Source organism: Theropithecus gelada, chromosome 2 (genome assembly GCF_003255815.1).
Source record: "Theropithecus gelada isolate Dixy chromosome 2, Tgel_1.0, whole genome shotgun sequence".
Classification (NCBI taxonomy): Eukaryota; Metazoa; Chordata; class Mammalia; order Primates; family Cercopithecidae; genus Theropithecus; species Theropithecus gelada.
Window position 1 is genome coordinate 81377733 of NC_037669.1, and position 27738 is coordinate 81405470.

Consider the following 27738-nt stretch of genomic DNA (forward strand, 5'->3'; position numbering starts at 1 on the left):
CAAAAGCAACCATAGACAAAATGTAAACAAATGAGTATGGCTGTATTCCCATACATTTTTATTTATGGACACTGAATTTTGAATCTTATATAACTTTCATCTGTCATGAGACATTACTTTTTTAAATAACCGTTTAAAAATGTAATAACCATTCTTAGTTTGCAAGCTAGACACAAACAGACAGTGGGCCAGACTTGGCCCATGGGCCATCGTTTGCTGACCCCTGTTTAGACAGATATATAGGTAGGTCAGTAGATACCTAGATTAAGAGATAGAGAACAAATATGATAAAATGTTAAAGGTGGGGAAACTGGGTGAAGGATATACAGTAGTTCTTTATACTCTTCTTGCAACTTTTCTATAAATCTGAAATTTTTTTAATCACAAAAAGAAGTGCCCTGTACTTTTCATAGCTACTGCTGAAAAGGAAAAACATTGATCAAATTATTGACCTAAGAAGTAAGTGTCTTACATTTCATAACATTCACACAACTTCCACCTACACTTTCCCCACTGGGGTAGCTCCTACTGCGATGATATAGTTTCTGATTTGTAACCGGGGGTGTCATGATGTGATAACATTATTTTCTCCTGTTCATCCCTGTTCTTCATCACCCTTAGTGAGTAATGAGGTCACTGGGCTGGTAATTTGTATATGACCTTGTAATTTCCTATAATGCAGAAATTTTTTGGTCTGCTATAATTAAGTAGCCTAAATAAACAGTGCTTATCAGAAAATGCCCCATTAGCTTGGAAGTCTGTGACAAATCCTTTCTGATGCCCTTAATGTGTTATTATGAAATTCAATTACACAGCATGCTCACCTTGCTTATTTCACCAGCCATAATCTAGTGATAGCTATGGTGAGTAGTGACTGAAAGTGTTGTAAAATATTATAAGTAGGAATTAGGTAATTTTGACATTAATATGCTTTTTATGCTGGAAGAGCAAATAGTTTGTAAGGAAAATATCTGCTGTATAGACTGGTAATCATTCTACCATCCTTTGCTGATTTAGTTCCAACAAAGTCCGTTTCTACCTTCGTTTATTTATCATTATAGGTAGGTCCACACCATGATCTTCATTGATAATGAAGATGACAGCGGTCAAAGCTGAAATTTATTGAGTGCTAATTCTGTACCCATATTCACAACAAATGTTTTTCTCCCATTTTTTTCTGTTTAATCCTAACACTCAACTCTGAAGCATTATTATTATCTCCTTTTCACAGATAAAGCTTAGCAATGCTAAGTGACTTGGCCAAGTTCTTACTATAGGAAGCACAGAGCTGGAATTGGCCTGCAGTAGCACAGAGCTGGAATTGGCCTGGATTTTTATCAGCTCTTAGCTGTTGGTTAGGACTGTCTCCCATTGTAGATTAATACCATAGGAAATACAGAAAGAAATTATTTCGTTATAAAGACATACTCCTATTGAGAAGAATAAGGTAAATGATATAGGGCACTAATAGCAGTGCAAGAAACAGAATTCACATTGGAAAATCTTTTACATCCTCCTAACTGCTCCCTACCTCTAATGAAGCTCAGTAGTAAGTTTAGAGATGAGAAGGGCTTGAAGTAGAACATACAGTGATTCAAGCCTTCTGGATGTCACCAGCTTGAATAGTACACCCCAGGTATCTACGAGAGGAAGCAAGAGACCAGGAAAGAGTGCAGTAGGAAGGAAAGTAAAGAGATGGGGAAAATGCCCTCACTTCCTGCTTCTTTTCCCTTCACTGCTTGAAAGCCCCAAGTTAAGAGAGACTGACTCCCACCACTGCTGGGTTCCATGGCAGCTCCAAGACTGACTTCAGTTTTGAGTCACCTTGTGGAGTGTGACCATCCATGACATGTGGCTTGTGACTTTGTCAGGCTTTCTTACCCAAAGCTCATAAGGAGCTTCATCTCAGCTGCATTTCCTCTGAGTTATTGAAATAATTTCTTATGTGAAAAGAATTCTGCTATAATTTAATGGCAACAATAATAAACTTTGAGAGGAATATTCATTTAGTTGAAGTATTTCTCAAACTGGCTAGTTAAGTGATTGACTTCATATTAACCAATTTACAAAACTGGATATTGATATCTGGACATCTGTCTTTCTGAAATATGAAGGAGGAAAAAGTGTTTCTTTGTGGAAGCCCCAGGGAATTGAAAATCCATGGGAAACATAAAATCTATATGTGGAACTCCAGACATGCTCATTCACTTTGTTTTCTTTTTAGGGACTGGTTAAATATGTTGAGCCCACCAATTGTTCCTCCCAGTCAACAGCCGGCTGAGCAGCGTCCAGATTCCTCTGAAAGTCTGAGTGTTCAAGGTGGGAATATGAAAAATGATATGCACAAGAAAATAAAAATAATTTACTATAAATAGAGAGAATCCATCACTTTGAGATGCCACTGTTTTTATTAAATGTTGATCACTTAGTCTTACACACCCTAAATGAGGTAACCTGAACCTCATTTTTTAGAATAATGGATTCTTTACAACTAAAAAGAACATGAGAGAAATTACCCTTGTTCTTCTAAAGGTTAATACCAGGGCAAAATATAGTTTAAGGTATAAGAATTTGGATGTCAAATTGACCTTCATCTGAATTTCAGCGCTACCAATTCCCACTGTGTGACCTTTATGAATTTTGATTACTACATCTATAAAATAATATGAATAATAGTGCTCCCCCGATTGTTCCTTGTGAAGATTCAGCGAGGTGCTATATATGAAGCACTTAGAATGCCTACCAAATACCAGCTGTTGGCATTATGATACAGCAGACACGATATTTCAATATCACTCAGATACCTGTTTCCATGAATGCAGAGATACAACCTTTGCATTGAAGCAGAAGCTGTCACGTAGCTATGATAGGTATTAGTAAGATAAAAATCAGAAGGAACCAGGAATGAAAATTTGCCAGGTGTTCGTTCGGTTGGCGTGAGCCATAAAGATGAACCATTAGTTTCTGGTTGTGAGCAGGGAACTTGACTGTGGGTGTGCGTGGTGGAGGAACATAAGAGAATCTCTGGTGAAAACTGAGGAGTTGAGATGGCAGAGTCATGGGGTAAATCTCAAGTGCATAATTGGAGTGACAAATAACCTCAGAGTGGGACTCTCTCAGACAGTTTTCTGGGTTGAATTTTGAAGATGGAAATGTTATATCTGAAGCTTTGAAAAAAATGGAAGTGAAACCAATATAAATTGCTCCAAAAACAGTGCCAGTTGTTTTTTTTTTTTTTTTTCCTAACTGCCCCAGGGAAAAAAGTAGAGCATCGCATTTTTCTTCAGGTATGGAGAATTCAGAGTGAGAGCTCATACATCTGAGTTGTACGTTTTGGCCGCCCAAGGGATGGAGATGTCTCTGTGATTTACTATCTAAAATAGATTATGTCCCTCAAATTGGGAATCTTTTTAGAGGTGTGCATTTATAATTACTTATGACAGAAAAATAGAATCTTGGCTGTCAGGAGGAGACCTTGCTGTGAGGGAACAAATAATGTGTTATGTTAGGTGTCCTAAATGAGCCACAGGAACTGAGAGCGTGGTCCTTGAGCAAAGGCACCCAAGGTATATATTAGCGAGAAGCAGCTGGAAGGATGTCTTAAAGTCGCCGTTGCCAAGCGCGGTTCTGACAGCAGGAGCTCAGTTATGTTGAAAGTAAACAGAACTTCCATTGAGGGCAAATTCAGAGAATTTTAGAAATGTGTGGCCAGTGTTACCCAGATCAAGCATCCCTTCTGCCTGTCACCTTGGATTTTTATCAGCTGTCCCCTGGCCCTTTTCCCATATGCTTGGGTGGTTTGTAGTTGATTAATGCCTCCAAAAATGAGCATTCTCTATTTGCTCATCTTCCCATTTTCTGATATGCTTCAGTGGTTTGTAGTTAATTAACACCATCAAAAAACAGTGTTTCCTATTTGGTTAATGGCCTGTTAATTGTCTAGTTTTAGGCGGCATAAGAGAGTCCATACTTACCAGTATGCTGAGATAGTGTTTCCATCTGTTCTGCTAAAGTGTTGAAGAAAAATTATGGGCTCAAGTTTCCAGTTTATATCATCAAAAGGGGAAGGGAAGTATGATTGTGAGCAGTCTGGAACCCTTCCTGGGTTCTTGTTACATGACACCATTCATTTAGCACTTACTTTATGCCAGATACCAAGTCATTACATTTAGCCCTCACACCACCACCAGGACGAAGCTGTGTGTGTGCATGTGTGTATGTGTGTGTGTATGTGTTACAGCTGAGGAAACTGAGGCACAAAGTTCTCAAATGACTTGCCCAACATCCCACAACTACAGAGGCACAAAGCTAGGATTTGAACCCATGCATCCTGGCCCCAGAGCCCAGCCACTATATTTTTATCCTTTGTGGGTTTTGAACTGGGTAAGTAGATTACCTACTAAAATATGTATATATAAAACCAGGAGTTGAAATATTATTTTTCCATTAAGAGTTTCTGATCTACAGGAAAAAGCAAATTAAAATATCTCAAGGGCTCAGTGGCTAAGTTCTTTAAAAAAGAGAGAGATACCTCTGGTCACCTGTTAGCCTTGAGCCTGCCCTCTTCTCCTCCCACCCATGCTTATTAGAAATGACAGGTAGCCACAGTTGACCAGATCTAAGGCAAGGCCAAGGGAGTGAACAGCTGAATGAAGGGCAGGATCATTGGATATGGAACTGCCGGGCCTGGGTATTTGCATGTTGCTTATCTTCTTAAAGGCCTTCCCAGACACTCTTACCTAAGTAGATCAGTCTGCCACTCACTGTGTTCTCTCACTTCACCTTCTGACATCATCTGCATGCCTTTTCACAGTCTGAAAATCTTGATTTGTCTACTTGTTTATTGCCTTTCCTCCTAAGTAGCCTCTGAGTTTTTAGGAAACTGTCGGTTTGCTCACTCCTGGATCCTTGGTGCCCTGTGCAAGTTCCAGCATATATTAGATTATCTACGTTCTCATTATAAAGGAGAAGAGAAGGAATAAAGGGAGGAAAGGAGGGTGGGAAATACTCTTTAACTGGTCCTTTTTTTTATTACAAGCTTGGCAGGAAAAAGTAGAGCAATTCATTGAAATCTGACTTTCAACTTTCCCCCCATTCCAATTTTTTTGGTATATTTGATATATTTCTAAAATTTAATCGTGAGAGTATTGAACTTCGACCCATACATTTTGGCAGTTAAAAAGTTATAGATCACCTTATGCCATGGCTCTTAAACTTTATTCATAAGCAGTAACAACTTTTCTTTCAAGTGAAATCTCATATGGAATCCTCATGTATGGAAGAGACAAAAGCTCTGCTCTGGCTGAAGTGGGGGTTAGGATCTCAGAATCCTGCCCTGGGGCTCTGATGAACAGTTAAAAACACTGATGTGGTCCAACCCCTCAGTTTGCCTAAAGAGGTAAATGACTTGACCAAGATCAAATGCCCAGTCAGAGCCCTAGCTGGGATTAGGGCCCAGGCTTCTCCCACATCGGTGCCCTTTCTACAGAACCATTTCACTGGGATGTGAATGTGGTGCCTGAGGACTAGTTCACAGGCAAAGGTATTGCCCACTTTTGGACTTGTAGGATATAAATAATAATAGCTACTTATTTAATCTTCCTGTGTTCTGGGCCTACATGTGCACTTGAATTCTCACAACAGCCTAGTGAGGTATAGATACTATTATTATCCCATCTTCCACATGGTTACATTGGGACTTAGGGCAGTGCAGGGATGTGCTGAGCCATCATACCTCTATCAGAGATGGCGAGGCCAAGATGCAGTTCTGCAGCTGGAGGTATTACTGCATTTTAACAGCGGGGAGATATACTCTGCCTAATACATAATTCTAGAAAACTTGCCCCAGGCCATACAAAAGTAAATGCATGAGTTATATCTGTCCCTACTTTATTCAGTAGAAGTTTGTGTCACAGCCAGTTTCTGCTCATCCAGAATGTCTCAAGTGCATGAATGCCACCTTCAAGTGAACAGCCCGGTTTCCAGCACAGTCGGCCGGCAGGAAGAGCACTGCATTCAGATCTCTGACATCCCACTGGATGGGAAACGGTCAGCTCTTCACAGCTCCTCCTGGGCTGTAACACACTTGCTGAATATCAATTACCCTGGACATGGTGCCCTTAACACTTACTAAAATGTGTTTTCCTGGAGCTTGTGTGAAATGTAAAAGTGGGAAGTTAAGATTTCAGAACTTATTTGAGAAAACTACTAAAATGACCTTTTGAAAATGAACCATACTTTGCTCAAAGAATAGTTGTCAATTTGTTTTTGACATTTGTTCCTTTACAGTTATGACCCTTAAATTATTCATGCTTACCAGCTCCAAAATGGAATAATAACGACCTCTCTTTTCAGGCCTGTAGCCCTGTCTTGCAGTTTACATAGATTTTGAGTAGGAAAGGCATTCAGAAGGAATTTGGGAGTTGCCTGAGTCTCATAAAAATAATATTCTCATACCTTTTTTATGGCAAAGCCACACAGAATATTCCCACATGGACATTGATTAATCTCCCATGAGATATAAATAGGTAGCAGATGCTTATTTTATAGATGTAATATCCAAATTACTAGTAAAGAGTTTACAGAAATTTTATGGCTTCGCACAGTTAACCAGAAAGAAGGAATCCTCATGTATGGAAGAGGTAAAAGCTCTGCTCTGGCTAAAGTGGGGGTTAGGATCTGGCTGCCTGCTCTTCTCCAACAGAGGAATTCTTTCACTGCCCTCCTATTAACTGCCACATAATTCTTTGACATTTACCTAATACTCGGCCGGGCGCGGTGGCTCGAGCCTGTAATTCCAGCACTTTGGGAGGCCGAGACGGGCGGATCACGAGGTCAGGAGATCGAGACCATCCTGGCTAACACGGTGAAACCCCGTCTCTACTAAAAATACAAAAAACTAGCTGGGCGAGATAGCGGGCGCCTGTAGTCCCAGCTACTCGGGAGGCTGAGGCAGGAGAATGGCGTAAAAACCCAGGAGGCGGAGCTTGCAGTGAGCTGAGATCCGGCCACTGCACTCCAGCCCGGGCAACACAGCGAGACTCCATCTCAAAAAAAAAAAAAAAAAAAAAAGACATTTACCTAATACTCTGAGTCTAAAAGTTGCTGAACAACTCTGGTACCCCTAGTGCCTAGTGTGGTTTCTAGGACACAGTAAATGCCCCATAAATATTTGATGAGTGAATGAGTGACTCTACTGGCCATAGGAAATATGAGAATGATTTGATCTATTCTTTTGATCTTTTTTGTACCTCGAAGATTTATTTCAGATGCAAAGGAGACTTTCCCCAAAAGAGCAATATTGGTGATATGAAAATAATAAGCCAGCATTAATAAAGCACCATTGGGTACCCGGCACTGTTTGGAATTTTTCTGTGCATTACCTCATACCTCCTCCCAACACTGCTTAGTGTGGGCTTATATTATGTTCCCACTTTACAGATGAGGTAAGGGGCTAGCCTGGGCCACAGACCCTGAGTGTGCATCAGGACGCTGACCCAGACCTGTCTGACCAGGGTCCACACCCTTACATCCCACACTGTAGTATGACCACAGAATCCCTATTTAGATGGATAAGAACCACATGACTGAAATATCCACTGCAATTTTTTTAATTTAGGAAGTTGTATTTTCTTGAAGCTTTCTGGATAAAATAATAATTACCTTGGTACTCTTCTTAGACCCATAGGACCCCACCTCAACTCTCAGATTATAAAATGGTTCATGGTATTTCTAACATTCCTTTAATGCAGAGCCTCCACTGCTTCCCCTGTGAGTAGGGTGATATTTTCTCTTATATGGCTCTCAGGGTCCTGGGGGAGTCTTCTCTGCAGGAAGTGATTAGAGAAGCGGGAAATCAGTGCCTCACTAGTATCAAGAGATGCCTTCTTTTCAGGGCCACTGGAAGTGAACTTTCCAGTAGAGCTAAACACATTGCAGGTGTTTGAGGCTCTTTCTCCTATTCCAGAACCACCCCACCTACCCATCCCCCAGGTGCAACCCAGAAGGCTGGTCCCAGCTTTCCTTGCTGGAATTGGGATGCATTTTCCCATAGCTCAATGTTGATACCTTGCTTAAAATCAGGCTCCTAAGAGACTATGGGCTCTGTTGACTTCAGAGCTCAGTACCTTGGAGAGGTGCCTTCCTTCACATGTAACAAAGTGCGTTTAGAGTTGTAAAACACACAGTTACAACTGGACATCTGAATCACTGCATATTTATAAGTAGAGACTACCTGGAAAGAATGAAATTGTAGTAATTCCTAATTAATGATCCAAATTCTTCAACATATTCCCTAAAATAGCATTTTCCAAGTAAAATATAGCCACCAGTTTTTACAAAAGGGGTAATGTACCTATTGCCCAAATGACACCTGAACTATAATAATACCATGTTATTTGCCTTTCAAAAACAATATAGCCCTCTAATTAGAAGAAAGTAGCATTTCATTGTTTTCATTCCATTGTTGGTTATTTATCTTTCTCCCATTTGAGGGCACATGTTTGCTGAGAACCGAAATTCAGCAGTGCACAGTGGACTTTCTCAGGCTTTGGTGTGAGTTAATTTTGCCCTACTGTGAGATATGTTGGTGGTAGAGTTTGCAAGCACCCAGTACTCAGCAGAATCTTATCTAAAATGTCATCTTCATTGATCCTAAGGCTGACTGCTCCAAATGGTGATCCCTCACTGTTGAATTGCTTAAACAATAGTGTATTAGTATGCACATAAAAATACAGTCAATCAGTTCTCAAGATCTATAGGAGAGAAAATACATTAACTTAAAAAAATGTAGATGGCAGTGTCAGAAAATCGAAAATCAAGTTCAATGTCTTGATTCAGAGATTTTTAAATCTGATAAACTAGAGCCACATCATTTGTTTTCAAGCTTGAAGAGATGTCTTGTGTACGTGTAGGTTTTCTATTATCTACAGTTAAAATGCATTAAATATAGATAATTAAACATTTATATTAATTGACTTTCAGAAAGTGAACTGGAGGGATTACTTACCCGAGCTGATCTACCCAGAGGAGGGCAGCCTATGTTGCTGCATTTGGTCTGGCTCCATTGGTTTTTCTTCTGTTATTGCCGTTAACCAATTTCAAAGTGGATGAGGCTGAAAGTTTGTAAATAGATTATTATCTGAAAGGTAATTTTATTTCACTAGAAATGGCTTTATTGTGTGTAGAAGAGAAAAAAATGTAATTTGGACCCCTATCCAGATGCTCTTAGTCTAGTAGCAGAAAATGGTTTTATTTGTTAATTTGTCCTTCTAGAGTTTCTGTAGCCAATCTTTAAATAGAGCAATTTAGCATTTTGAGGAAAAACAAACTCAGCTCTATCCAAGAATATAATTGAAAATTACCCCATACCCATCCACGATAATTACCTTTCAAAACATTTCCCAATGCTTGACATCATAGTGGTAATTGCTTAATGATATTATAATTTCATTACGTAGGGATTATAATGGCAAAATGAGGTAAGTTGGAGACTTTGAAAATTAAGTTACAATGAAAACAAAACCTTTTATGTAAGTTTAAAGCACTTACTTCAACATAAAATTATACATAATCTCACCCAATTTTTGTATGAATGTCATTGTTGGTAGTTTTAAAATTCATCCATTTGAAGCTTTGGTACTAAAAAACCACAAAACCTATCTTAGTCCCCATGGTTATAATGCATGAGGGTCCCATTCTGTAGTGATATGTATTGGAATGAATGCATTTATATCACAGTTATTGCTCCAGTTTGTATGCATTATGTGGCAAAACCTCTACTAATGAATTGGATTTACCTCGATCCCTTTGCAAATGGGTGATAAAGACCCATGGCCATTACAATGGTTGTTTTCATCTTGAAAGGTTCCTGACTGATTGTAAATATATTGTGTTTTCTCATTTAATAGCACCAGCTTAAAAATTTATCTTTTTTGCAAGTGCAGGCACAGAATACATTAAATAATTATATAGCATATAACTCTTATGTGCCAGAGGTCAGAGTTCCTCACGATGTGCTGATGGAGTAAGACAGAATCCAATGGCAGGTCCCTGAGAGTTTCACTCATAATCATTTACCTCAGGGATATGTGATTTAAACGTTACATCTGATGGAAAAAAATAGTTTTACTTTTGGAAACATACATGATTTTTGGTGTAAGAACTGTTTTTTTATTTATAAGATGAATTTATCATAATGTTCTATATAAAACTAATTGGGGGTCTCTCTATTTCTTTCAAATCCACTATGTTTTGGGGTTGTGAAAAAAAATCAAACAGATTCAGTTTTGGGGTAGGGAATAAGGTATAAATGTACATAACCCTTCTTGTGTCTAGCTCACATATCCTGTTTTCCATGATGATGGTGCTAACAACATTTACTGAGTACTTAACTGTGTACGTGTGCTGAGTGTTATTTAGTCCTCATAGGAACAACGACAGGTACTGTTATTATCTGTACTTTACATATAAGGAAGCCGGGGCTCAGAGCAGTGAATTTCCCAATATCCCACAGCTGTGATATGGTAGAAATGGGATTTGGAAGTCAGTCTGTCTGACTCCATCATCTAAACGTCATCCTTCCTACCTCTATGAAGCCTTTTCTTACACTTTAAGCTATATCAGTACTTCCATCCTGAGTTACGAAGAAAGTTATAGCCCATAGTTCATGATTTATTTTATTATCATCCCTAATAGTAACTATCATTTATTAAACAACTACTATGTGTGCTGTGTTATACATATTACCAGTGTCTAATTTAATCTTCCTCAAAACCCTACCAAATAGGCGTTGTTATTCCCATTTTGTAAACAACGAAACCAAGGTCCGATGAGGTGAAATGGTCTGTAGCCAGCTTTCAGGCTGTAAGCAGCCGAGCTTCCATTCGCCCCCAGTGTATTGGATTCTAGAGCCCTTGAGTGCGCTTAGCCACTCGGCTGTAGAGCCTTCCAGTTTAACTCCTCATTAATCTTTAGTAGCTGCTTTTGTTTCATGTGTTTGTGTCACATTCACAACTAGACTATGCCCCGCTCAATCACATAGCAGATACTAATTGATAAACTAATTTTATTCATTTCTCTCAAGTAGTCCAAACTTTAAGGCATAATGGATTGAGTATATGAAAGTAGAGGATGTACATGCTCTCCTTTGGTATGAAAAAGTAATCTAAAGGGGGTCATTTTCAATATGGAATGACCATTTGAGGAGTACTCTCAAGGACAGAGGCAGGACCCTGGGGACTCTGAAGACAACAGAAGAAGATAAAGGAAAGGCAGCCTTCCTTCTCTGAGTTCCTGTTCTTAATTAGAGACTGTGCGGGGTGCTCAGGTCAGTTCATGTGGCTGTTAGCTCAGGGTGCTTATGTGGCTGTTAGCAAAGTCCTTTCATACTTCAAAGATATAAACTGCTGCAGCCCAGAGTCACAGAAGCTCATCAAAAGCACTGCAGGGATTATTGGATCTGGTCCCCTGTCCTAAGCAGGGTTCATCTACAAAATTCTGCACAAATGGTTGCCCTACTCTCTGCTTCACCCTTTCCAGAGTACATGTTTCATTTGCTGGTCAGCTCTAATGCTTAGAAAATTCTTCCCTGTGCTAAGCACCCCCAAAAAAATGACTCCTCTTAGCTGCCACCTGTTGATCCTATTGCTTCCTCCTGGAATGCCAGATTTTCTTAACTTCTTACTCCTATGCCACCCTTCATATACTTGAATCCAGAAGGGCTGCTGTCACCTCATTAAGCCTTCTCTTTTCTGGAGTTAACAAGCCCATTTCCTTTGGACTTATTGAACTGTTTGCCTCTGCCCTCCCCCAGGGACTCTCTCATCTTTAACAATATTTTTGGACTATAAGAAATCAGATTTCTTTGTTTCCAGAGCTGATTTATTAAAATGTAAGACACCTTTAAATTTTTTATTAGTCTTTCCTATGTCTAAATTTAATGTAATAACTCCCAAATTAAACATGTTACACCATTCTTTTAGCATAATCAAGGTCCAACTGAATAAACTGGTACAAAGTACTCTGACTGGTAGAAAGAACACTGAACTCTTCGTCTGGAAACTGAGAGTTTGTCACCAGCTCTGCCTCTTACTCATCAACCAACCTCAGATGAGCTGTTCAACTTTGTGAACCCTGATTTCCTCATCTATAAAATGGGCATGATAATTCCTGCCTATTTCACAGGGTCATGAGGGCCAAAGGAACTACTGCATGAGAAAGTGCTTTCTAAACCATCAAGGGCTCTACCAATTGAGGTATTAGCAAGCAAGACATGTAATCATTCCTCAATTGAACTCCACTTTTAAGGACTGGTAACACTGAACTCAAGTCACAAGAGGCAGCTGATTTCACATTTCACTTGCTTCTCTGCACAGTCCTTAAGAATAGGGATTATTTCCTACCATCATGTCCTGAACACCTAACTCAGTGTCCGGCTCATGGAAGGATCATGCTAAATGTGTTTTTGGATGGTTAGGAGAAGAGTGGGCAGAGGAATGGCTGTGGTACAGTTTTAAACCCCCAATTCACCATCTAGGCACCACTCCCTTGGACCTAACTCCAGTTTGTCAAAGTCCTGACAATGTTCAGGTACCAGCTTGGTCTGATTTTGGCTGAGTAAGATGGAACCCCACAACCACCACCACCACCATCTTCCCTTCCTCTGGGCAGTGACACTTAAGATCATGGACTTTTATTCACACCTTCAAGAAACATTCCATTTTTATTGAACCTCTATTATAAGTGAGCCCTGCACCATGCCCAGCATCCAAACTCTTCTGAAGCTCACCCTGGTGAGCACATAGCCCAAAGCTTCAGTTGGGTTTCGTTTGGGGTTTGGTTTTGGTTTGGTTTTGGTCTTTAATAGCTTTTGAAGAGAGAGGAGTGTTGTCTTAGTCACCTCTTTCTCCCTGAGCCTACTCTCTGATCTTCTCTGGCTGGGAAAGTCTTGACCTCTCAGCCTCTGAACTCATTACATGAACTTTCAGAAGTACTCAGAATGCACTCACTTGTGAATACGAAAGTACTTAGCACAATACTGGGCACATAAAAGGTGCTCAGGAAACATCTTTTTAAAACAGTTTTTTTTCATTTCATGCCATTTGTTGGAAGCCAGCAGGCCTTGATAATGACTTAGACAGTAGGTGGGGTCCTCTCTGTCCAATCCATCTAAATGCCTGTCACAAGAGAAAACATTAAGCCATGTTCGTATCCCCAAAAAACTTAACAGACTTCTCCCCTACCACTAATAAAACTACAAATCACCTGACATTTTGTTTTCTGTGTATATTGTCTGTTCTATGTATCTTATAGTTCTATTATTTTAATTCATATTTGTTTGGTAGCCTTTTTAGGATGATTGAATGAGGATCAAGTTTTCTATTTTATTAGTTAGTTTGCACTGTTTTGCATTTTGTACAGCTCTGGCCCATGAAGAAGTTTAGAACTTTGACAACTAGTTTTGGATCCTGGCAAGTTTTCTAATCCTAATGAGCACAAACTCTTAAGTCTTTTGGCGCTCTCCTTTTCTTCTTTCCCCTCCCGCCAGTTCTCCACACTCAGTTTTTCTTGTCGTTTGTCATGAAGTTGGTCCTTCTGCTCACTGCTGTTTCTTCTCCACCTGGCACTGCATGTGTAGAGTCTCACCACTTCCACAGTGCTCCTCCCTTCCAGCCTAAACCTTCTACCTGCATAAAGAAAATCCCCCAGGAGAGATGGTGATTCCTGCTTTGTTGCCCTTTGTTTAGGGATTCCGGGCCAAGCCAACAGCTAACGTGTCTGTGGTTCCCCTTCCCCACAGGTGAAGAAGACCTCAGTGTGGAAGAGGACGAGGAAGTACTGACTTTGTTGTATGACCCTTGTCTGAACTGTTACTTTGACCCCCAAACTGGGAAATACTATGAGTTGGTATAACGCCTCCTTCCAGGGCAGGGAACAGGCACTCCCAGCTGGAGCAGGATAGCAGTTCAGGGTGCCTCAAAGAGTCACCACAACCTGTGTGTTGGGTGACACGGAATCAACAGTAACTGAGAGAAACGAATTCATTTTGTAAATAATGTTCGATGTTAAGAATCCTACATTCCTTTTGTAGATGAGTATGATTTTGAAACTGAAGAAATTAATACAGAGGCAAGATTTTAGGAGTTTGAATTGGTTCTTGTTTGTTCTCATTCTACGTAAAATTTTGTTTATTTCAGATAATTTTATGTAAACAAATTAAGAGTTATTCATTCAAATTTTTTACAGTGTTAATCTGTAAATGATGGCTTGATATACAGAAAATGTATTTTTGTTTAAAAGATGCCTGGGTACCTTTTATTTTATGACATTTGTATTAAAAATAAATATAATGGTAAGAAGAATAGCTTTTAAACTGCTTCTTTTCATTCACTCCACTTTCTTTTCCAGAATATTCCTATATGATACTTTCCTTCTCTTCGCCTTTTAGAAAAGGAAACATTGTGAACTAGTCACACTTTATGATCACATTTTATTGGCACTGGCCCCACTATTTCCATTTCATTATAGTTCATCCAGAGTTTGCCAAAGATCACAACATTGTTAATCACTTAAGCTGCTTAGCACTATATTTTTCTTTAAAAAAAAAAATTTTGCCAATTATCTCTTAATTCTAATAATAGGTTCACATCTAGCTCCATAGATCTATATTTCACAAGAAATCACCTTTTTGAAATCCCCCCACCGCCACATGCACACACACACACACCCCACACCACTCCTGTGACCTGGGCCTGGAGAAATCCCAGAGGTTTTCTTTGGTTTTTCAGTTGATGTCCGTGTAACTCTGCTTGCTGGATCACAAGGAAAAAATCATGTGCTTCCTGCATTCGGGTAGACAGCCTTGAATTGTGTGCCAACTATATTGATACTGAGCTCAAGGAAGTACTTATTATATTAGCTGGCATATTTTGTTATTTAATAAAGATTTTTTAATAAAGAAGAGTACCATTGGAAATAAAAATTTATTGGTGTACAGTTGGATTTAATGGTGGTACTATAATTTCATTTAATATTGCTTGATAGAGGAAGTAAGAGCTCTTTTTCAGGAGTAGATTTGGACTCCTATTCCATGTATCATACATTATTTAGAACCATATTTGTGTTTGATAAGCTTTTAATCCTGTTGTTCACAAAGTATGCCTTTGTTATAAATTTCTCTCCAAGATCTTCATACTTACAAAACGAAAATGAATAAATTAAGCTTTCCAAAGCATGCAAAATGATAAAAGAGTTGGGTTATCTTGATTATGACCTTAAAGATTGGAATAGGGCTTGGAAGGCCTTGTTTCTGCTTTAAATAGTCTCAGGACCATCTACATAAACAAGGGAGTCAATTAGAATTTGTATTAGTGAAGACTTGTAGTTATAAATATCAAAAACAACATTAGCTAGATAAAGAAAAAAAAATTAGGATACGGGAGTGCCTCAAATGCCCCAAAACAGAATGCTATAAGGCTATAAGGCCTCTGAATAGATTTGGGCTGGCACCTAGAGGACTGTAGTGAACTCTGTTGAGATTCTTAAATTGCAAGCAACACACACCCTTGATCCCAGAATTCAAAAACTTGCTGAACAATCAAGCTCTGGGAGGCACAGACATCAGAGCAGCCCCGGAGATCCCTATAGCAGCAACCAACAATTTCTCATGATGATGGACACCAAGTTGACAGCACCACTTTTTTATGCCTCAGGTCTCTGCTCAAGGAGCAAGAGGATGGTAGGATTAACTCATCAGTTATCCCCAGGACCACATGGAATGGGAATGAGATACTCCCTGAGGGAGTAGAGGGCACTGTTAAGAAAATGGGGAGGGATGTCAGGCAGGTAAAAACCACAGATGTCTATCCTGGGAGTCTAGAAGCATTGGCTCTGCCGCTCATCTCTGATTGATTTTGCCATCTCTTCCCCTCTCTTCTCTCTTCTCGTACATTTCTCAGCTACTCAGTCCACCTGTCAGAGCACTCAGCCACTCCAGTGCCTACATACCCAACCATGCAGAAATGTTAACTCCCATTTTCAATTCAAAAATCCCAGAGTTGGGATTCCAATTTGCTCGTTTGTTCCAGGGGCCACCAGGACCCTCTTCTATGGATGAGGGAGGAAGGCAATTAAGGAGTCCCTGTGATCTGAGTAGACATTCTAAAGGTGTCTACCACAAGGTTTTATTATCCCCTTTTTACGTTTTATTTTCCTCTTTTAAAGAGATAGCTTCATTTCTGTTGAGATTTCTACAGACGAGTTGAAAAACAAAAATAGATGTGCTTCCCAGTGCCAATTTTAAATTAAATTGGTACCACCAGTTTACTTGGAAATTCATTAACTAGGCTGTACATGTTCACTGGTTATCAAATTTCGTTGCATGTTAGAATCTTCTGCAAAGTTAATAAAAATACCGATGGCCAGGTTCTACACCCAGAGAGTCTGACTTATTTAGTCTCAAGTGTAACCTGGGCATTGGAAATTTTTAAAACCTCCCCAGCCATGCCAATGTGCAGTCAAGGTTGAGACTATTACTATAGATTAGATCTGACATGAAGAGAAGGCAGGAGCTTTGCCTAATGGCATATGCACCTGTGGGGAAGAGCCTGTATTCGTTTTCATTTTAATTTCTACTTTTCTATTTTTTCTTTTTTTTTTTTTTTTTTTGAGACGGAGTCTTGCTCTATAGCCCAGGCTGGAGTGCAGTGGTGCAATCTCAGCTCACCGCAACCTCCGCCCCTCCAGGTTTAAGCAGTTCTCTGTCTCAGCCTCCAGAGTAGCTGGGATTACAGGTATGTGCCACCATGCCTGGCTAATTTTTTGTATTTTTAGTAGAGATGGGATTTCACCATCTTGGCCAGGCTGATCTTGAACTCCCGACCTCGTGATCCACCCTCCTCGGCCTCCCAAAGTGCTGGGATTACAGATGTGAGCCACCACGTCCGGCCTAATTTCTTCTCTTCTAATAAAGTGTGTACCAAACATTTTTATCCAAAACAATTGCAAATAGAGACTAAAAAAAATAGATTGATTCCATGTAGAAGTATATCTTAAGATAATTTGGTATCAGTTTGGGGACTGATTCAAACAGTTCCTTTGTCATGTAATTGGGATGCAACTTACAAGTGACTTTTAAGTCATCAATCTCTAAATTATCATGTAATTACAGAGGCTGGTTAGTGGGAATTATGGAAAAACAACTGTCAGCAATAATGGCGTCAGATCAATGATTTCGTTTCCCTGGTAATTATAAGTTCTTGCTATCTCCAATTAATTTAATTTTTATTAAAGAAAAATACTGATATATGCATAATACATAGACACTTTTGCCAAAAAAATCTTGCCCTATTATATTTCTTCGATTTTTGGATTGGTTTCATTTAAATCAGTATTTCAATAACATCTTGATCCTTCTTGAAGTGCAAACTGTGTTTAATAAGAGTAATGTAGTCACAGAATGTACAACCTGAAGCACAATTAATTGAAAGAACTAATTTTAAAATTGTCCCTTGGATTTAATTAAAGATCTTGCTTCTGGAAGTTTCTGAGCTGTACCTTTTTAAAAACTGTAAAATGACAGCAAGTACACTATCAAAACTTGGTTTGTTCCAGGTTACACCCTGTGACTCTCAAACTTCAATCAAAATGGCCAGAATAATGAAAATTAAGACCTTCCTCCAAGATCTAGAAACAGAAATACCATTTGACCCAGCAATCCCATTACTGGGTATATACCCAAAGGAATATAAATCATTCTACTACAAGGATACATGCACGCATATGTTCATTGCAGCACTATTCACAATAGCAAAGACATGGAATCAACCCAAATGCCCATCAATGACAGACTGGACAAAGAAATTGTGGTACATATATACCATGGAATACTATGTAGCCATAAAAAAGAAGATCATGCTCTTTGCAGCGACATTGATGGAGCTGGAAGCCATTATCCTCAGCAAACTAATGCAGGAACAGAAAACTAAAGATGCATGTTCTGAATTGTAAGTGGGAGCTGAACAATGAGAACACATGGACACAGGGATGAGAACAGCACATACTGGGGCCTGTCAAGGGGTGGAGTGAGGGGAGGGAAAGCATCAGGAAGAATAGCCAATGCATGCTGGGCTTAATAACCGAGGTGATGGGTTAATAGGTACAACAAACCACCATGGCACAAGTTTACCTACGTAACAAGCCTGCACAACCTGCACATGTACCCTGGAACTCAAAAGTAAAAATTAAAAAAAAAGAATCACCTGTTATCACCTGTTCACATATGGTTTTATCATAGGATTTCTATTTCATACATCATTCATTTTGCATTCCAGAAAAGTTAGTCATAAAGAGAATTCTTGTCAAGCAAATCCTATTTTCTCTCTTTCTCCCATTATACTAGTTAAGATAGAATCGTGTAATTGGGCCTAGAAAGGACAATCAAGATCATTTCTTTAAATGCTCTGATTTTACAATTGAGAAAAGTGAGATTCAGATTGAGAAGTCCTGTGAAGGTGGGAATTAAGAAGAGAATGCAAATGACAGATTGAGATGGATATCACAAACCCCGAACAGAGGTCACCTGAGGACACTGGCACCCTTTCAGGAGTCTGGAATTTCTGGTTCTCACTGAGCATTTCCTTTTATTTTGCTCCATGCACACTTTTTTCCCTCAGTTGTCAGCCTTTACACCTCAAGGATCAGCATTTCCCAACATGTTTTCCAAGAAACAGAACTTCCACTAAATGTTAATAAATGTAGTGGGAGTGGGGAAGAGGTCCATGGTCAAACCAAGGTGGAAAATACTGGACTAGTGGAAACTGTCATTTGTCTTTACTGGAGAAGTTCTCATTGGCTTTAATTGGCTTTAATAGACTAACATGCACAGGTAATCCCCAGTGGGTGAGTGGCACTTCTCCAATTTGTCTACAGAACCCTTTTTCTGTAGAACATCTCAAGGGTTTTATCCACTCACATCCTTTGAGAAATGCTGCTGTAGATCACTCCTCCAGAGCTGGGAGCCCTGACTCCCACCAGAAGTCAAGAAATGTGTCCCCCAACCTGTTTGTTTGCTTGCTTGCTTGTTTGGTTAGTTGTGTGTGTGTGTGTGTGTGTGTGTGTGTGTGAGAGAGATTTGGTGGTGGGGTGGGGGGTGGTTAGTGGAATTTTGTGTTTTCTTTGCTTTTCGTTTTATGCTTTGCCCAGATATTTCACACACCCCTGACCAGGCTGTAACAAGATGATTTTTTAGACTCACTTTTCATCCAAAACAAGGTATCCTGAAGCCTGAACATTTCTTAAGTCTGAGGCTTTGGTCTCTTGCAGAAATTTTCTTCTCATATTTTAAATTATACAAACTTATAACTGTAGGTAATATGGTTAACTTATAACACAGGATAAATCTAAGTGAAAGTTCATTCATCATGAATATTGGAGTCTTACATCTTAATGAATATTTTGGTTCTGGTTTGTGTGGTTTTAATATAATTTAGCATCACATTAAGTCAAAATAATTTGACTTATAAGAATTAAATGACCAATAAACATGGACCACAGATAACACTAATTTTTACTGCTGACATATTCTTCTGCAGTTAATCACCTGTGATTCTGTGAGGCATTATGAAAGTGATGTGTAGGAAACAATATTGATTGGTTTTCATCAGCCCAACTTATCATTGTCAATGTTTATGCTGAACCTGGCAAGATTTAAGCATATAAACTTGCTCCTAATGGTAATAAGTACTGTCAATATTTTAACAGGTGGATCAGGAGAAATTAGCTCTAATGTGCTGTAGTGGATGCTTCCAAAGCCATGGGAGTGAGGTGCTCTTGAGACCTTAAAAATTGAGATAAGCAAAATTATGTGAGAGTATTTGGCTTAAGAATTCCAGGAGGGAAAAACTCTCTTTGTTTATTCTGATAGTATACCAGTCTGAAGTATAACTTTTATTAATGATGAAGTTTTAATAATCTATAAGTAAATCTCATGATTACTTATATAAATCTCATGATTATTAAATAATCTATAAGTAATGGGATTAGAATCATCCCCAGTTTTGCTTTGTGGCTTCATAAACCAAAAATTGTCTCAAAGAAAATCAATCAAAATTTCACCATTTGTTTTTTCCACTACTTGCAAAAATGATTCAGACATTTCAAACCCTGAAAACTTACAAACCTTTTAGCCAACTCAGTTGAAGAGAGCTTCCTTTTTCCTTTAAAACTTTTTTGGTCGAAGAAATTGATATTAATAGCATCTTATTGTGGGTTAATCTTAGTAAGCATAGTATCTTTTTCCCCCCAATACTTATCTTTTCTTTGGCTTTTGATATCTATATCAAATATATTTATATTCTAAAATTCATCTCAGTATCTAGGTCTGGGCAATATACTTATAATATCTTTTCAATTCACCAATTTCAAGAGATTTTAATCTTCTCAGGTCAGGTACTTTTAAAAAAAAAAGTGATAGCACCATTTTTTTGCTAAGCATAAGAATCTATGGATGCTACAAAGTCCAGATAAATAGTAAGTCCAGAGATTCCTGTTATACTCGGCTGTGGTCAGCAAATACATTATCACTGGTAATGTTTATAGCCTTCATTTGTAAGGGACACCACTGTTTGCATTTTTAATACATTTTTGATAACCTTTTCCATGTTTTGCTAGTTGTTGCTTTCAATCTAATATAGTGGCTGTCAGCATTGACTGCACACCGCATTATCTGGAGACTCTGAGATATGCTGCTGCCTTGGTCCCATTCATGGAGATTCCTACCTTCTCTGGCCTGAGCTGTGACCTGGGTATTACGATATTTAAAAGCTCCCCCAAGTGATCCTAATGTGTGCCAAGGCTGAGACTCTCTGGCTTAACCTATTCTCATTTCTTGTCTTTATTGCTCTTCTTCACTTCCTATGGTGCCAGAATGAGCAGTTTGGGAATTCCCAAAGGCACATGGTAGCAGTGACATTTGACAGTTTCAATCAACAGATGAACCATCACTTGATGGATTTCATTTGTGGGCAATCCAATAATGTTCTGACAACTTGCCGTAACCTAACCATGTGGTTGATGATCACTAGAATAGAAAACATGACCTATTTTGTTTTGTTTGGCTTTCTTCACTCTGTCTTGTACACATTTTGAGCAAAACTCATTCTCATTCCCAGGTGTCAGATTATATGCTATGTGAATATAGCTAGGTTTCAGCTTCCAAATTAACAAAGGGAGGAAGGTTTATTAAGTGACCATGTGAAAATGATGGAAGCCACTGGTTTATACTATTAAAATTAGTATGTGTGTGTCTGTGTGTATGTGTTTTATTACTAGGATCCATCCGTTTACAAAACCTTTGTGACTTAGCGTTATTAAGTTAAATATTATTAGAAAGTTTGGGAGTCTTTCCATTTATAGTAGCCGCTAGTGAGTCAAGTCTTTTTTTCTTCCACATAAAGATGCCATTTATTTCCATCTGAGCAAAGGTATAGACCTGTGGCTTTCAATTTCCCATGATCTGTAGCATTCTTCTAAATATGAGATGATGGGAGAGCACTAGGAATTTAAAATCTTGCTTCAATAACTCCCCTCAAAGTTGTAAGCCTTTTGTGAAGTTTGTTTTGTACACAGCCTTGAATAGTAAGTGCTTTGGGCTGTGAAGGACCTGAAACAGTGGATGCACAGTGAGGTGACATGGTACAGAAAAGAGAGGGCAAGAGGGGAAAGGGAAAGGAAGAATGGAGGCCAAGAGACAGGAATGCAATCACCAAGTTAGAGGGAACTTGGAGGACCATAGGCCCCTGCCCAGGGAGCTTTACAGAGCAGAGATGGGATGACACCCATTTGTGAGGTGAGACTATGAGTTTGTTTTATTCTAAAACCTTAAAGGACGATTTAATCCTAGCAAGCTGGAGAGCTTGGAGACATCCAAAATGCTGACAAATGGACCACCCAGGAAAAAGCACTTAGCACATGGTAAGCACTCAGTAAATGTTCACTGGTATGGTTGTTATTTATGCCTAGGCCTGTCAGACCGAGGACTTTCAGATTTGGAACTCTGGTGATAAACAATGGCTATAGCATCATTCCTGAAAGTATATATGGGCACATACATACTAAATATATATGGGCACATACATACTATATTAGTCCATTCTCACAATGCCACAAACAACCACCTGAAACTTGGTAATTCATGAAGAAAAGAGGTTTAATTAACTCACCATTTTGCAGGCTGTACAGGAAGCATGGCTGAGAGGCCTCATGAAACTTATAATTATGGCACAAGACAAAAGGGAAGCCACCATGTCTCACCATGGCAGAGCAGGAGAGATAGAGTGAAGGGGGATGTGCTACACACTCTTAAACAACCAGATATTCCGAGAATTCACTCACTGTCATGAGAACAGCATAGAGGAAATCTGCCCCATGCCCTAATCACCTCCCACCAAATTCCTCCCCCAACACGGGATTACAGTTCAACATGAGATTTGGGTGGGGACACAGAGCAAAACCATATCACATAATTTAATATATTTCAGTTAGAGTTTCATATTTTACCCTATTAGAAGACTAAGCTAAAACAAATGTTTTATCAATACTCTGAAAAAAAAAATGGGACCATCATTTTCATGCAATAAGTCATAAAGAAAACTAACAATTTCCTGAGAATTTGGAGAAATAGGGGCAACTGATTATGGATTAACACCTGGGGTCCATGTAGTTAGAAAATAGATACTCCAGAAATTCTTTGAAGCTGTATTTATTTAGTATTTGTAATACTTCGGGTCTGACCCATATGATTAAAATAATTGACTCCACTATAAATGTTCAGAATCCTACTCCTGAGTCAAATAAAAATCCAAGACCAAATCAACAGCCCCTTTTTAAAACAAGATTTTCAAAAATGATCAATTCTGGGCCAAGCAGCTCATGTATGTTAAAGGGTTTTTTTACTTTTATTCTTCATAGTATGATGCAGGATTATTCCAAATCACCTCATCTTTATCTGTTAATACATTTTTTTCCCTCAGAGTATATGATGAGTATTTGAAATAAGGTATATTTGTTTAAACAGAGTCTGTAATCAAGATTTTTTTTTTTTTTTTTTTGATACAGAGTCTTGCTCTGTCACCCAGTCTGGAGTGCAGTGGCGCGATCTCGGTTCACTGCAACCTCCACCTCCTGGGTTCAAGTGATTGTCCTGCCTCAGCCTCCCAAGTAGCTGGGACTACAGGCATGCGCCATCACGCCCAGGTATTTTTTGTATTTTTAGTTGAGACAGGGTTTCACCATGTTAGCCAGGCTGGTCTCAAACTCCTGACCTCAGCCAGTGCACCGGCCTCGGCCTCCCAAAGTGTTGGGATTACAGGCGTGAGCCACCGCGCCCAGCCTATAATCAAGATTTTATACAATTTCAGACTGGCTCTCTTCCCCGTAGACAAAATTAATGAGGTTTTTCTAATGATTGGATAAGATTATGTTAAGAAGTTATAGAAATAATCCTCTCCAGCTTTGCATTTATTTTCTACTCGGAAGGTCAGCCATCGCCTACAAATGTTTCTCTCCAAATGTCTATCCTGAGCTTAATCACAAGTTATAGATACAGAGGATTTCACCAAAGACACACAAATGTCTTCAAAGCAATGGTTTTCCATCTCTTTCCGAGGTATTTTCTGCCTTTGGCAAGAAAATAGAGAAGAGGAGGGAAATTTACAATTCCCTTGAGTAACCGTTTTTGCCACGGCTTTCGTGCCACGCTGGGTGTTATAAACCCGTTAGAGTGACTACAACTTTATCATAACAATTACTACTTCAGGTTTTTAAGCAAAACTCAATGGCTTTTAAAAATGCATTTTGTGGTATTCCTGTGGCATTTCTACTGAGCTGAATTTGACAAATACCATCAGTTTCTATATCAATGAGAAACTGTCCTTTTTTTAAGTTGACGTAATGAGTCATTAGGGTAAGCCTCGGACCTGAGTCTACTGAATGCTTTATCCTGCCCCGGAAATTGTAATCTTACCACTGAATGAAAATGACTCTCTTGATGATTGTCCTCATCATCTTTACTGTCAGCACAACCATTTATTGAGCTCTTACTGTATTCCCAAGCATCACATTGAACTGTATGTGCATGTTTTCTCATTTAATCCTCACAACTCTAAAATAAGTGTTCATCTACTTTACAGATTAAGAAACTGAGGCACAAACAGTCTCAGGAATTGTCCTGAGTGGTGATGCAGGGATCTATCAGACCTAGCTGATGTCAAACCTCATGACTTAACTGTTGGTGGCACTATTGTCCAACAATGGTTCTATTGATGGCTAAAGTCCAAATTGCTTATTAATAGATGGAGCGTTAATTATAGCGCCTTGCTTCCTGCTTAGGTGTTAGCTCCATGGTCGCAGCTTGAAAAATATTTTGTTCTCTTTTATCTGCTGTACCTATACTTAAAAAGAATCTATATTTTTTAAAGGCCTATGAGAATTTACCTTCGCATATACCTAAATACATTTCAAGGTTATTGATATTTTTTCATATTAGCAGCATTCTTCCTATTACCTATAAATTTTTTTTTTTTTTTTTTTTCTTTTTGAGACGGAGTCTCGCTTTGCCGCCCAGGCTGGAGTGCAGTGGCCGGATCTCAGCTCACTGCAAGCTCCGCCTCCCGGGTTCACGCCATTCTCCTGCCTCAGCCTCCCAAGTAGCTGGGACTACAGGCGCCCGCCACCTCGCCCGGCTAGTTTTCTGTATTTTTTAGTAGAGACGGGGTTTCACCGTGTCGGCCAGGATGGTCTCGATCTCCTGACCTCGTGATCCGCCCGTCTCGGCCTCCCAAAGTGCTGGGATTACAGGCTTGAGCCACCGCGCCCGGCCCCTATTACCTATAAATTTAATGAAAGGAAACTAGACGTGGCATGCAGGTATTATTTCAGAAATTTATTTCTTCTCCACATGGCATCCTTCCACTCTTCCCGTTCCCCTGGTGTTTTTATAGTAACCTGGCATCCTGAGCTACCACCTTTTTGCTGGCACTAAAGGATCATTTATAATCAGCCCTCCGCTTGTTCTGAAGGGCGCCCTGCAATTCATAACACAACAGACAGTGTGCAAGTTTAACAGGACCCGAAGCATTTCTTATCTTGAGTTAAACTCACATGTTCAGAGGAGTGAAAATATCAAGAATTGCGGTGTTGTAGGATTCAGCTTTCAGCTTCACAACTAATAAAAAGAACAAACTGTTTTCTGGGGTCTTGGGAGTCAGCCTAAGCCTCTTTCCCTCCTTCACTTTCCCCTACTGCATACACAGTGAAGACTACAACTGATAAGGGATACAGCCACATCCACGAAAGGAAAGTTTCAGAAAATTATCTTTGCTAAGATTAGCGTAATTTTTTCTCCTGAAAAGGCTCTCTGGCTTTTTCGTCTACGGAACAGGATACAACAAGGCTTTTTTGTTGTTGTTGCATTCAATAAACAAATAAGGTCTTTACTTAGGGGCTGTCATGGCAGAGGCAAAAAAGCCATTTGAGCTGGACCTCTTGACCACAGAGGCATCCGTGTTTTCTCCAAGCAGAGTTAGACACACACTCGCAGGGATACCCAACATTCCCTAGCAGAGAAAATGGTTGTCATTCACCTTTCAACTTGTGTTATCACTGAACCACACTGTTTGCCGTGTCTGATGAATTACTTTTTTAAAAAAATAAATTCTGTAGTTATTTTATGAATAGCCCAGTTACATGTGTTTGTCATTTGGGGAGGCTTAAATAATTTTTCAAATGTAAACATTCAAAATTCACCAAACCAGCTTCATTCACATTCCTTTTCCAGCTGTAGTCACCCCTATCTCAACTGATGGCAAATGCATCTGATTGCTGAGATAGGAAACTTGGAAAAAAGCTTTGATTCCTCCTTTTATCTCATGTCCCACTTTCAAATGATCAGGAGATTCTACTGGTTTTACTCTCAGTATATTCAGAATCTGATGTCTTTTCCCCTCCACCCCCCGGCCTTTATCACCTAGGACCACTACCACCATCATCTCTTATTGTCTCAATGAACAGCCTACTAACTCATCTGCCTGCTTCTACCACTGCCTCCAATTCATTTTCTTGTTTAATTTTTAATTGACAAATAATAATTCTACATATTTATGAAGTACAATATGATGTTTTGATATATGCAAACTTGATGGAATGACTAAATCAAGCCAGTTAATATATTCATCACCTCCCATATAGTACTTACCAATTTTGTGGTGAAAACATTTAAAATCTACTCTCAGCAATTTTGAAATCTATATTACATTAACTATAGGCATCATGCTGTGCAATAGATCTCAAAAGCTTATTTCTTCTGTCTAATCCTCAACACAGCAGCCAGAGTGAGCCTTAAAATGACAACATATTGTGTCACCTGCTGAAAACCTTGCAGAGGATTGAAACTTTTTTTTTTTTTTTTTTTTTGATATGGAGTTTCGCTCTTGTTGCCCAGGCTGGAGTGCAATGGCGCGATCTCGGCTCACCACAACCTCCGCCTCCTGGGTTCAAGTGATTCTCCTGCCTCAGCCTCCCGAGTAGCTGGGATTACAGGTGTGCGCCATCATGCCTGGCTAATTTTGTATTTTTAGTAGAGACGGGGTTTCTCCATGTTGTTCAGGCTGGTCTCAAACTCCTGACCTCAGGCAATTCACCCTTCTCGGCCTCCCAAAGTGCTAGGAATTACAGGCGTGAGCCACCGATCCAGGCTTCAACTTTCAATAATAGCGGACTAATTTGGCGTAGACCAGGCCTTGCATTGAGAACAACTAAAAAGCTTATAAAAAAAACAAAGAAACACATACTTAAAAACATCTGTTTGGTGGCCTTAGAGAGTTACCATGACGTGACAGTTAGGACTCAAGGAGCCAAGATGACAGAGCAATAAGAAAAGCCAACATTCAGGGCTACTTTTTCCCTTGCTGAGTCACAAGCCATGGTGGACAGTCTGAGAAAATGATCAGAGCTTCCTGAAATCTTATCAGCTAGGAAAACAAAAGTTCAGAGCCTACCAAGTAGGATAGGGTCTGTTAATCACTGCCAGCTTGCAGGAGACTCCTACAGAGCAGTGCCCTGGTTATAGAGGTTTCACTGGTTACACTTTTCCAGCCTGATGTGGTTTGGATTTTTGTCCCCATCCAAATCTCTTGTCAAATTGGAGGAGGGACCTGGTGGGAGGTGAACGGATCATGGGGGCTGATATCCCCCTGGCTGTTCTGGTGATAGTGAGTTCTCACGAGATCTGACGGTTTTAAACTGTGTGGCACTTCCCCCTTCACGCTCGCTCTCCTGCCGCCATGTGAAGAAGCTGCTTACTTCCCTTTCACTTTCTGCCATGATTTTAAGTTTCCTGAAGCCCCCAGTCATGCTTCCTGTAAAGCCTGCAGAACTGTGAGTCAATTAAACCTCTTTGCTTCATAAATTACCCAGTCTCAGGCCGTTCATTATAGCAGTGTGAGAATGGACTAATACACTGCCTCACAAAGGCTGAAGCCTGCCTTCCAGTTCCTCAGTTGACTTAAGGTGGTCTACTCCTACTTTAACTGCCCACCACAAAAAATGTGAATCATTTTTGTAGGAAGATAACACCATCCAGAATTATAAAGGCTCAAATTGGCCTTTATAATTTTTCCAGAATTTAATCCAAAAATACTACACATACCAGAAGACAAGCTGAAATGACCAATAAACAAAAGGAAA

General features: G+C 39.5%; 1 protein-coding gene across 5 annotated transcripts in view; it reads left to right on the forward strand.

The window, feature by feature from the left end:
• C2H3orf67 (chromosome 2 C3orf67 homolog) overlaps positions 1 to 14362 on the forward strand; it is a 309119-nt gene extending 294757 nt beyond the window's left edge. For 4 of the 5 annotated variants that reach the window (XM_025377409.1, XM_025377411.1, XM_025377408.1 and 1 more), the window contains 2 exons: positions 2225 to 2319; positions 13799 to 14362. In XM_025377409.1, the coding sequence (XP_025233194.1) occupies positions 2225 to 2319; positions 13799 to 13911 (208 nt within the window). In that variant the 3' untranslated portion in view covers positions 13912 to 14362. Of the gene's footprint in view, positions 1 to 2224; positions 2389 to 13798 lie in introns of those variants that run through there. The other variant, XM_025377412.1, reaches the window with a different exon arrangement.
• Positions 14363 to 27738: the final 13376 nt, after the last annotated feature.